This window comes from Esox lucius, chromosome 19 (assembly GCF_011004845.1).
Source record: "Esox lucius isolate fEsoLuc1 chromosome 19, fEsoLuc1.pri, whole genome shotgun sequence".
Lineage (NCBI taxonomy): Eukaryota > Metazoa > Chordata > Actinopteri > Esociformes > Esocidae > Esox > Esox lucius.
Genome location: NC_047587.1, coordinates 26,308,849 through 26,321,412, shown reverse-complemented (window position 1 = coordinate 26,321,412; position 12,564 = coordinate 26,308,849). Strand labels below are relative to the sequence as shown.

Sequence of the window (12,564 nt, the reverse complement as noted above, 5' to 3'; positions counted from 1 at the left end):
ACGCATGAAAGCTGGGATAAAAAATCAGGGTTATTCCACAAAATATTGATTTCTGAACTCTTAAAAATGAATATTAATTTGTTTTCTTTGCATTATTTGTGGTCTGAAAGCATTGCGTATTCTTTTGGTTATTTTGATCAGTTGTTATTTTCTACAAATAAATACTCTAAATGACAATATTTTTATTTGGAATATGGGTGTAATGTTGTCAGTAGTTTATAGAATGAAACAAAAATTTCCATTTTACTCAAACACATACCTATGAATAGTGAAACCAGAGAAACTGATAATTTTGCAGTGGTCTCATAATTCATTCCAGAGCTGTAGTTTCTGCCTGATGATTTTTGCAGTCACTGCACACAGGCCATCTGGTTGTTATTGTCCTTGTTCACCTGGTTGTGCAGCTGATGTGGAATCTGCCTGAAGACTCTGGACACAGCCCTCCTGTATTTATTGGTCTGCTGGACATCTGAACATGCAAACATTTTTATGTAGCTCATGTTCTCTTATAATTTTCACCTGGAAAAGCTAGAAGTGGACTGGCCGCCTGTTAGATTCTGGCTCCTCTCTAGGTTTCTTTCTAGGTCTAACCCTACTAGTTTACATGTTTTTCTTAGCTTATTATGTGAATCATTTTTTTGTTGTTGCTTGCTCTTTTGGGGTTTTAGGGTGGGTATCTGTATAAGTACTTTGTGACAAAGGCTGATGTAAAATTGCTTTTTAAAATAAATATGATTGATTGTATTATATGTAATTGATTTTCGCTTTGTTTGTTAATGATTGATTATCTTCTTTATTTTTTTTGGCATGTGTGTATAATATGAAATCTTGCTTGATGAAGCTGCTCAGCTGTGTGTGGTGTGTGTGTGTGTAAGGACCCATTTTTGTGTCTGCGTGATCCTTATTTAATCTGAACCTGTTTAAACCTGTTCAATAATAACTACCTTTAAATGATAAATTATTTAGGCTCTTCTAAATAACATTTATCACTGTAGGTTGGATGAAATTTGTATTGGATAACATTCACAATAGAATACTGTAGTTGCAATAATCAGCTTTACAAAAATAATGTATCCGTTTCATAATTTATGTCTTATTTGTCTGCTGCCTATGTGTTACGGAACAAGACTAGACCAGTGAGGCCTATCGTTATTTCATTTTTTTATGTAGCTTCATAACCTGTAGGTGGTGCAACTGTATAAGATTATCTATAGACGAATCATACAGATGTCGAAATATGGGTATTTAGGGTTTTGCTTGAAAAATGCACTTGGGTGAAATCATCTCGATTTTTTTCAATTCCTAATCCTTATTCATATTTGGAAGATAGAAGTACGTCCAATTAATTTCCCCGTTGTCATTTACAATGCAATTGCGTGTTACCATTTCCCATTGGTTGTCTATTATTTTACATATGAAGCTAGAATCCATTATTATTTAATAATAAATAAATAAAATGTATTTTGCTACAGCCCCCCCCCCCCCCCAAAAAAAAAAAAAAATGTGTTTTGGCTGTTGCAATATATCAAATAGTCAAACATATCGGTAAGATCTCTTCGGTTGAGATGAAAAAATAAACACTCTGTCGTCTTTTGATGACATCATCACTGGGACTTTCCGGATGCGTCGGGGGTTGTCATGTAAAAAGTTGGCTTAAAAAATACGCTTGCTAATATTTTACTGTAGGGAGGAGGAAGACAGATCAAGGGGGACCATGAAGGAGGGCAAAGATCTAAATTATACCGTGTGGTCGAAATAATAAATCACCCTATAGTGAAAACGGACATATATATTCGAAATCAGAATGTCAACAATGAGGCCCCTCCTCGGCATGAAGAGAGTAACGGAGGACGTAACCTGTTCGGAACCCCCTGGAAACAGGCTGTCACCAGCAGCAAGCAAGCAACAACAACAGAACCTGACCGTGGACGAATTTGCTGTCCTTGAGGACAAGCAAGAAGAACTTAAATGCGCTAAGCCCAGAGTAGAACAGGTTTTCCAGGTAGCTTTCACAATTATCGGCCTTTTGGACCACACTGGAGCCCACAGTAGTACAGCATCGAGACAGATATGGCTTCAGCTGAAAGGAAAGAGAGACGACGTATCAAAAGCAAAGGTAAAACTGACTGACTGTTGGAAACGGTTTTGAGGCTTGGAAAGAACAATTGTTATGTTTTCTACATTAATTTAGCCAGTATGCTGTACTACAGCAAAGGCCTTTGATAGAGCAAAGGTACAGTCTGTCATTTGAGGGTAGCAATGCTGTTAAGCTCTTTGGGTTTCATACTGTTAAGGCTCTGTCTCATCAACCTACCAGTCAAGACCAATGATGTGTTCTACTGTAGTCCATTTAGAGGCAACGTTTACTATCTAATTCTGTCTTGATCCAGACAGCATGAGATGCAATGACAGACAGACAAGCGGTCCTTGGTGTTCATGTTGTTACTCTAACAAGACCAGTTTTAGCTACCTCTTTGACTCTTTTTTTATCTGGAGTTTTCCCTGCCCAACATTGTGTACAGTGCAGAAAGAGTTCAATGTACAAAGCACACAGAATTGATCATATTAATGTCGCTGTGTGACACGGAAATAGTTACTATTGGTGCCAGTAAACTTGGAATCCCCTTCCACCCCATTAACAACATAGAAAATGGAAACTCCACCACATTTAGGCTATGTCTTGCCCCATCATGTCTCCCGCCAGTGTGTAGTCATCAGGAAATCATACGCTGCATGGACAGGAATTGTGATAGGTGGGTCTTGAGTCTTGAGACTTGAGTCTGATTCCTCAAAGATTTCAGGAAAGATTTCCTCATTGAGTTGGTTTCTTACAACTTCCCATCTAGGTTTTAGTCACACTAATTTCCCGGTGATGACACAGTTGACTGAAAGTTGTCATTCAGGATGACGAGTGGTTTTCTTGGGTAGGCGGAGTTCACCCTGCTATCAGTTTCAAATAGCTTGTTACCCCTGTAAGCTTTGAATGTAGACCTCATGTGAAGTTATTGTTCCCCATAAATAAGGTTGAGAGGCTTTTTTGATGGGTTCCCATGAGTTAGTTAGGACCATATCTTAACCCCCCCCCGGCCCAGTTTTGGCAAAACTTGTATGAATGCCATATAGTACTGGCTTTTACACAATTACAGCTATTTGTCCAAGATGGGAGCTTTACTTATTAATTGAATTAACAGGCAATTAAGTAACCGGTAATATTTCAGTTGTTCCAAGGAAGGTGTTTACCATTACATTGTCCAGTGTAACCTTGAATCATATCCTTTGTAGTTCCTGATAAAGTTTTCTTGCCCACATTTGTGTGAGTTAATGTTGGAAACATTAATATTGTCAATGTGTCTATTTCTCAAACCGTGGAGCCTTCACTCTGCCCCCCAACAAAAGGCTTTAGTTGCAGAATGATTCATCGAAAGTTCCTGAATTTGTCCAGTGGAAACAGAACAATTAGCAACAGTGACAAAACGGTTTTGCAACTCAGATTGTGTGTGTTAGTCGATATGATGCAGCCTGGTGCTGACTCTGTGTTGTTGCAGGAGTACCTGAAGGGCCTGTGTGACCCTGAGCTGCAGCAGGTGGAGCGCTACCCCGTGGACATGCACTGCATCTTCGCCGGCGCCAGGGGTCTCTTCCTGGACCGTCTGCTGCGAGACACCAGCGCAGAGGTTCTGGTGCTGGAGCCGGGCCGACTACGCCTGCTGGGCTGCGTTGAGTCCGTCGTCATGGCACAGAGTCGCGTGCAGCAGTTTGTCGCTCTCTTTCAAGAGAAGCGCAGCCTGCCGGGAGACAGAGAGCCGTCGGTCAAGCGCACCTTCAAGACGTTCGTGGAGGAGCGCCATGATAAGTACACCATGGAGCTGCTCCTGCTGCCTAGCGCCCTGAAGGAGGAGCTGCTTGGTCTGGCCCAGAGCCCCACCCAGACTGGGGGAGTCCTGCATTTAGATCAGGACCGCTCCCAGAGCAGCACCCCGGTCACTGACCTCTCCAACCGCATCCTGGACACTAGCTTTGAGGAGAAGACGTCTGGGGCTGCAGGCGAGGCCGGGCTGCTGAATGGGGCCCGGCCTTCCCATAAGAGGCGCTCGTCGGAGAGCGAGCTGAGGGACACCAAGAGGCAGTACTCCCTGGAGAGGAGGGAAGAGTCGAAGGAGAGAGAGCGCCACAGCGGGGCGTGCGACAGCCGAGCCAAGACCCCCTCCAAGGCCAACACGGGGCTGATGGGGCTGGAATCCAGCGACGGTGTGGACGACGGCGAGGCGGTGAGCCCCGAGACCAACCTGCGCTGCCTGGTCAACTTCTTCAGGACCATGGGCTACCAGCAGGAGGTGGTGGAACGGGTGGTCCGGGAGACCGGCCAGACGGAGGACACCTTCCTGCTGCTGGAGCGCATCGTGGAGGAGAGCCAGAAGACGGAGGGGCTGCGAGGAGACTCGTCATTAAGCCACAACCCTGAGTCCTCCTCGTCTCCGTTCTCCAGGGAGAAGGACAGAGGGCCCGATAAAGTGCCAAAGCGAGGCCTGGACGTCAAGTCCAAGGAGAACATTAAGCCGCTCAGCAGTAACAGTGTTAGCCTGAGGGAACAGTGTGGCAGCCTGCTGCAGACAGTGACACTAAAGAGGAGCAGCGCTCAGGGAGCTGCCTACGATGTTATTACCATTGACGACGAGGAGGACAGTCCGGAGGCTCTGACTGGCACCAGGGCCAGGACAGCAGATCAGCCAGACCCTCCGCCTGGGTCCCGGATGGACTACCTGGCCCGGGGGGGGGCTCAGACCATAGGGCCGGTGCGCGTGGAGAGCGTGACGTCGCTGAGGAGCACGTCCCAGCGCTCCGCTCAGCCGGGAGACACGCGGCCCGGCTGCTCCTACCAGACCCTGTCGGCCCGGGTTCCCCCACCCCGCGCCGAGCCCCCGCCACCACCGCTGACCACCACCACCCGCTTCCACGAGTCCCTGAAGACGCCCCACGTCCTGACGCTGCAGAACGAGCCGGGGCGCCCTGACCTGCGCCACGTGATCATCGACGGCAGCAATGTGGCCATGGCGTGAGTCCCTTCCACTACTGTGCCCCTCTATAGGAGGATGTGGAACTACACCAAGGCCCACACTCATTCTGTCATGGTCAGATATGACTGTCGGCAACCGTGTGTGTGTGTGTGTGTGTGTGTGTGTGTGTGTGTGTGTGAGAAAGCGGGAGTATTACTCGCAACTTTGGACTTTCTTAAAAGTAACAGCTGAGAGCTCTTCCAGTAACCCTCTGTAAATGCATGAGTGTGTGAGTAGGCGGACCTTGCGGTTGTGGGAGGACTCTGGCGAGGCCAATGACTTTCCACATGGGAGAGTCTTTGTTTGACTATTCAATAATGATCAGTAGTAATCTCCACCAACCATGGATCCCTCTCCCCTTTTGTCATTTCTCCTGGGTTTTTCTTTCTTCTCTCAGTTTTTTTTTGTCCACTGAAGTCATTCCTGGAGGTTTGCTGCAGTTGGAACAACTGTGATGGAAGTAAAGCCTTTTGATAGTCAGGCGAATTGGACTGGCATAGCTAACGTCGGTTTGCTGTGGTCTGATCAGCAGTTAAGCCATACCTATGTAGCTGCCTCATTAGAAAGAGGTCAGAAAATCCCATCTTAGTTCATAGACTTTAGTGACATCCTAGTACGAACAAGAATGGGGGTTTATTTTAGAAAATTACGATGGGGAAATTAAACGTTTTTGCATATTGTGTGATTTACATTTCCAGGTTGGCGAGGTGATTTTACTATTCACGTCAATGGTGCTGGGGTTAGGCCTAGTTGCACATCCTGTTCAAAGTAACTTTCTCTTTAGGAGGGAACTTCCCTGTGACTTTGAATTGCTCCAGAAAATTAGACCTTTATTTTTAAGCTTGTGTGTTTATTCATATTGTTTTCTGCCCGTTTGGTTGTAATGCCTATTATGAGATTTACCTGACCCCATGTCTGCCCATTCATCTAGCAGTTTCCTTTGACCAGCCTCACAGCTCAGTCTTATATAAAACACAACCAAATCATTTCATGTGATTCGTTTATTGGGATGGATTAGCATCTCGGCCTAGAATTCGAAGTAAAACTTTACAAAGACTCTTTTTTTGACTCTCCATCTTTATTTTTGGACTGTAGAACTTCCTGCCCAGAGTTGGCTCTCACAGGGGAATTTTCTAATTGTTGCAAGGCTACGCCTTATATATTGTTGTTTGCATTGTGGTTTCTCTTGACTTTTATCAATGCCTTTAATGCGTCATGTTGTTTTTCTAGGTAGCTTTTCTTTTTCTCCTTGTGCGTGTTTGTTACCCAACGCTGTGTTAAAAGCAGTGTATCCTGAGTAACAACCGTGAACCTTAAACAACCCCACAGGGACCCTAAACACTCTCAGGCCTTCTGTCTGGATGAATATGAAATACAACAATCACTTGACCTGTTAGTTAGCCTAACATAAGGGATTCCCTAACTCTGTGGCCCCCCATCATCCATGTCTTCCTGTTCCTCTCTAGTCACGGTCTCCACCGCTTCTTCTCCTGCCGGGGGATAGCCATCGCTGTGGAGGCCTTCTGGAGGCGAGGCCATCGGGAGATCACTGTTTTTGTCCCGCAGTGGAGGCAGAAGAGAGACCGATACACCACAGGTCTGAACAGACACACACACACACAGGCCACCCCAACTGGCCACAATCTCATTCCTAAAAGGTTTTCAGTGGACAGATGATTGTGTTTTGTCAAGTACTTGTTCGAACTGGGAATGGTGACAATGTGCTCCACATGTTTGTTAAGGGGTGCTCTGTTAGGGATGTTTTGTCAATGTGTATAATTGCTCCATGTAGATCAGTTAATGTATAGGACAGACTTGCCAATCATATCCCTTCATTGTCTTCTCTTCCCTATCCAGTTTATCAACACCAAGCACAAATCTGTTTGTGTAAATGTACTTAACAAATGGCAATTGGATTTTACAGAACAACATTACCTGAATCAACTGGAAGACCTGCGTCTGCTCTCCTTCACGCCTTCTAGGGAGGTCTGTGGACAGAGGATCTCCTCACACGATGACCGGTACTGCTGAGTCGCACATCTCACCTCGTCACACAGCCAGCTGTAGTCAGCAACCACCTCATCCATACCAAAGAGTATTTATAATATTGTGACAAGATAGTCCCAAAAGACTGAAGGCAGGCCCGAAGTGAGATGAAGCGGGCTATTCTAGCCAGTAAAAAGGCAGATGATTTGTGCTAACAACTGGCCCAACTCTTTTCTCAGGGTAACCAGAATGCCCTGTGCATCAGTTTCAGTAGATTTGTAACAACTGTAACATTACTGAATGTTTGATTTGATTAGATGAGGCTCATGTAGCAAAAACCTAACTCTCATAGACCGGCATACAAAGACAATCCCCAGTCGGGTTGCTTATTGTCATATTCTTGCGCCGACATATTTCTGTGCCTTGTACTCAGCTATGTCCCAGAGCCTCGCCCGCATTCCTGATTGACACCTCATCCACACCGACTCTACATCAGCTGACATAGCCTTATCTCTCTCTCACCTGCAGGTTTCTACTCCACCTAGCAGAGAAGACCGGAGGTGTTATTGTAACCAACGACAACCTGCGGGACTTTGTAAATACTTCCGAGGCATGGATGAGGATCATCCAGGAGAGGTGAGGTCCTTTTAAACCTATCAGTGGTCAGACATGGCTACAATCCATGGACACATTTAGAGCCCCTGTTCCCCAGAACTGACTGTCCCCTTCTTTACAGGCTCCTGCAGTTTACCTTTGTAGAGGACCACTTCATGATCCCAGATGACCCCCTGGGAAGGCATGGCCCCCACCTGGAGTTGTTTTTACGGAAGGACAGCAGGTATGTTTTTGAGATAATAATGTTAGTGTAGCTTGTTAAACAGTATGTTGTGTGTTTGTATTTGATTCTGGTTTACTACACATGTAGGGCCATAACATAGGGACATGAACATAGGGTCCAAAGATTATTTTAGCCAGTCCTGAAGGAAAAAGGCTATTTTGGGGGTTTGGTTTAAAGTAATATACTATAGGGTTTAGTTTTAATTTAGGGTTTAGTTTTAGAGTTTACTTGAGTTTTAGGTTTCGGCAATAAGGGACGGCTTTAGGGGCAGGGGTTATGGTTATCATTAATCTGGCACCTATGAGAATGGGAAAAACAAACGCGTGTATGTGCATGCATTTGTGTGTGTGGTGAATACTGAGCGTGTGTGTTTCTCTCAGACGGAGCCCAGTCACACCTCTGAGGCCAGATCCCCGAGCCAGCCCTCAGCCGGTGTATGTCCAAGCTCTGCAGTCTGCCCCCCAGATAAGGCCACCTTCCCACTGGCCACATTCTGGATCCCCTGGATGGCACCCCCCTTGCCCAACAATCTCACCCCCGCTGCCGAGATCACGCCCCTCCCCTCCGCTTCAGCGGTCGCATCCCCCTCGCCCAACACCTTCCTCCCCTCCCCAGCGGTCACCATCGGAAACCGTGGAGCTCAAGAAAAGGTTGTACGACATCTTCCCTGATCAGAAGCAGCGTATTGACCGCATCCTGAGTGACAACCCTTACATGAGGGACCTGAATGCGCTGTCAGGCCTTCTACTAGGATGACATGAAGCACACACAGTACTCAGCCACTCTCACAGATACACCTACAGGTTTGTCCGTCTGTCGAGGGAGGATGTCCTGAGTAAGCCTATGTACAGAGAATGGAGCTATTTTGAGTTTTGTATTAAAGTTTGTGAGCCGCTGCACTGCTGTTGGGGGTGGTCATTTGTTTGGAAGGCATCGCTCTCCTTTTTCTACACATCTTGTTTAAGTTCAACAAAGTCCATGGAACGTATCCACTAGCACAAATGCACTTCTATTTCTAAATAGTTTGCTTTTGAGTGAATCCATGGAATGTGGGAAGAACTTGTCCAGCTGGCATATATTTAATGTGCACATATTTGTCCTAAATACTTATTTCCTGTAATTTATCTGCACAAGTCTTTAAAGTGTCAAACCAAATTGTGTTGAAATTGCTGTTGCTGTAATAACTGCTGAAGGATTTTTTTTTATTGATGTTGTAAAATAATTAGTTTCCTTTTGATTTTGTAAATACAAACATTTTGAGATGTGCCAGATGTGGTTTTATGTAAACAACTTCAAAAATATATATATATACAGCATCCTATTAAGTTTTTCTTTTTCTTTTAAACAAGCTACTTGAATCGGACTATTTCCTCCCAGTGATTCAGTAGTTTTGCAGGAGAGAAGGCTAGGCCTACCTGTAGCTATACAGGCAAAAAGCCATAGTTCTCTGGCCTAGCTGACTAATGTGCTGAAGACATTATATCAACAATATCTGATGGAATTATATTTCTTGTAATACCACAAATATTATTTTAAGGAGTTTGGCTCCAGTCCCTCCTATATTCTGATAATGAATGTGCACTACACTGAATCTAAAAAACACATTCTATCTACCAAGGCTTCCCAGGTTGACTCAGAGATGAGAATACTTACCCATGTTACTCAATGATTTGGCACACCCTGCCTGGCAACGCTCTTGTGCAAGTTACTACCTTAATTGCCACACACACTGCAAACTCTGAATTCAAGATTAGGCAATAGAAAAATAAGTCAATCACCAGCAATGGCCACCAGAGGTCACTGTGCACCAAGTTTTAAGGGTGTGATTGTAGTTGGATTTCTTATATCCAACAAATCTTTATCAGAGTTTGGAAATCTATTTACTTAAATTGTATATAACAAGTAGCTTCTGTGGTTTATTACAGTGATACAGTTGTTTATTACAGTGATACTGTTGTTTATTACAGTAATATTCAACACCGGAGACGTTTGTCAGTGTATTTAACCAGTGAGGTAAAGTTTTGGTCTGTCTCCAAGTACTTTTTTTGTTGTTTCTTCGAAATGCAAAGGATGTCAGTCACTGACATTTGGTTTACATGTACATTTTCCTTTTTAGATTTCAACAAGAAGGGAAATTCTGTGGTATCACCATTGAGGGTGCAGGCATACTGTGGGTATCTCACAGTTACTTGAAAGACAGGGTGTACTGTATATTGATTTCCACAGGCTGGTAAAGATAATAAAGGCCATGTGTTTGTCATAAACAAGAAATTGTGTTATGCTTTATCTTGCTTTCTTTGTTCTGACCATACACGTGTAAGCCATTTTATTGGGGTGTGTAGACATAGAAGGAACTAAAAACATTATTTACAGGGGTATAACCATCAGTGAATGTAGAGGTATTTGCTTAAACCATTTATTCAGGCTGAATAACTTGCCAAACATCTGAAGGGGAGACAATTCATGTCCAGCATCCTTTACTAACCGATCAGGAAATAGTCAATGAAATAAGTTCAATTTATTTTCTAAAAAGCATATCTTAATTTAAATGTTAATTCAATCACTCTGATTCAGTGAGCCTGGGGTTTCTCGAAACTGCAGAGTTTGGTCATGGGGTAGAAATTCTGCTATTATAATTGGGTGAGAACCATGCTGTGAGTGTTGGTGTGTCTAATTAATTAATTGCTCCCACAAGCAACAGTTGTGTTTAGGTCAGAGAGCCAAGATGTATCTCTGCCATTCTTTTGAAAAGACAACAAAATCACTACAAGCTTTTGGTGGCCAAGATACTAAATCCACAACATCCTGTTTTGAATGTCATGAGCTGTAGAGGTTTACACATCGGCTAGTTATTCAGGAAAGCCATTTTCTCCTAAGGTGTTATGTAACGAAACCTTTTCAACTCACCTCTCTTAATTATGCAATCAGCAACTTTATTATACAAACCACTTGGTGGTTTGTGTTTTCAAGCTGATCCCTGCAGAACTTTGGAAGGAAGACATCATCTTGCACTGTCAGCTAATCACTTAAAGGGGAATATACACAAATTCTATGGTATGGGCATATATGTGTAGAACACACGTGTCATTATCACAAAGAGTACTGAATGTATCAGATCAATTAACTTTCACCAACTGCCCTAAAAGCAGTTTGCGTTTCATTGGTCTCCCCAGCATGTTGCCATGTCTGATCCAGTTAAATGTGGCTACTTAAGGCCTTTTGGGGACATTTCAGCTGAATTTTATCTGACTAGCGAGTTGCCGCAGCTACCTGTTAACCACAGATTTGAGCAAGTTGAACATGGAAAGTTTGATTTGACAGTGCTGCTTTTTGAGCAGTTGTACTGCTATATATCTACCTTACATGCCAATTTGACTATTGACTTTGGTATTATTGTGCAAGGCGTTATCTAGTTACAAGTAGGTCTAGAGGTTTAGTAGTCAATATGAATATTAGTATCAGGCTGGCATCAACATTTTTGTAACATACATCTTAAATTAAATCTTCAACTTAACTTCAACTTAAAGTATTTATTGCTTGACAGCCCTAATGTCTAAACATGATTGGAAGACAACCAAACATTATTCATGATGTTGATTGTAACCACTCACGTTCAGTACCTTATCTCTCCAGTTCCTAACAGGTATGAGTAGGCTATGAAATTAACACTAGCCACCACCCAATTGCTGATGGCTGGTGAATTTTCTAATAGGCACATTGGATAAGGGAAAGAAAAATACCATTATTTCACTCACTAAAACACCTCCCCACTCCTTCCTTCCCATTCTTCTCTGATCGTGGCAAGAAAATAATGTTGGTCTGTCCAGGGAGGAATGTTCAAATACCATCTACATTCCGGAACAGTCAAACATTTCTCTGCAACTCTTCAGTCTACGCCGCCTATCCCACCAACCCTGACACAAACAAACACAGGCTGCTGGACTAGTTCTTTCTAAGACAAACATGTAAAATGTTTTAAAGTTATGAAAGGACATCCTTGACAATGATTCTCTGACATAAACAGTCTTACCATCACAGACACTGATAGGGATCATGGTGAGCTACATAGATCATTGTTTGGTCAGAGCTTTTGTGGCATTAGATTAAATTGGGTACAGAGGGTAACATTACAGTTTAGTGTGTTGTAGACAACTAAGGATATGTGCAGCAGTCGTTTCTGCAGATAGTCAGTGGTGTAGCTAAGTTGTGTCACACAATACTTAATTTACAGGTGCTATGAACTGTACCACTGATCTAACTTTTCAGAGAGTTCTTCTTACTTTATATCATGGTTTCCAAGCCAAGGCCAAATGAAGGCTTACATTCTCCACCCACAGTCCATAACCTGCTGCAAATCTGCTAAAACTGATGTAATATCCTGTCAGGTACATTCTTTATCTGGAAGGAGACACACAAATAAGATATTAAAATAGTGTGATACGAATTCCAGATGCAAGAGTTCCAACTTTCATTTCCCAACAGAACTTGTATGGCACATGCAAATGATTGTTTTGTTTGTGTTAACCCTGCTGGTCATTTGCATCTACTTGAAACCAAGTAAACAAGACAGAGACAGAGGGAGATGTTCGGACTGTTTACCTTTATTGGGACATCACCAACTATCTCTGTTAACCTTGGATTGGAATAGTGTCCTTTGTGTTGAGAACATATAGGTTTTATCAAGGT

At 43.5% G+C, this 12,564-nt stretch overlaps 1 protein-coding gene across 1 annotated transcript; it reads left to right on the top strand.

The window, feature by feature from the left end:
• The first annotated feature begins 1,615 nt into the window (after window positions 1-1,615).
• Window positions 1,616-10,143, top strand: n4bp1 (nedd4 binding protein 1). Its single transcript, XM_010867681.4, has 7 exons — window positions 1,616-2,116; window positions 3,546-5,053; window positions 6,521-6,651; window positions 6,979-7,075; window positions 7,569-7,676; window positions 7,777-7,878; window positions 8,259-10,143. Exons 1-7 carry the CDS (start codon window positions 1,805-1,807, stop codon window positions 8,632-8,634), a joined length of 2,634 nt encoding a protein of 877 aa, XP_010865983.2. The 5' UTR covers window positions 1,616-1,804; the 3' UTR covers window positions 8,635-10,143.
• Window positions 10,144-12,564: the final 2,421 nt, after the last annotated feature.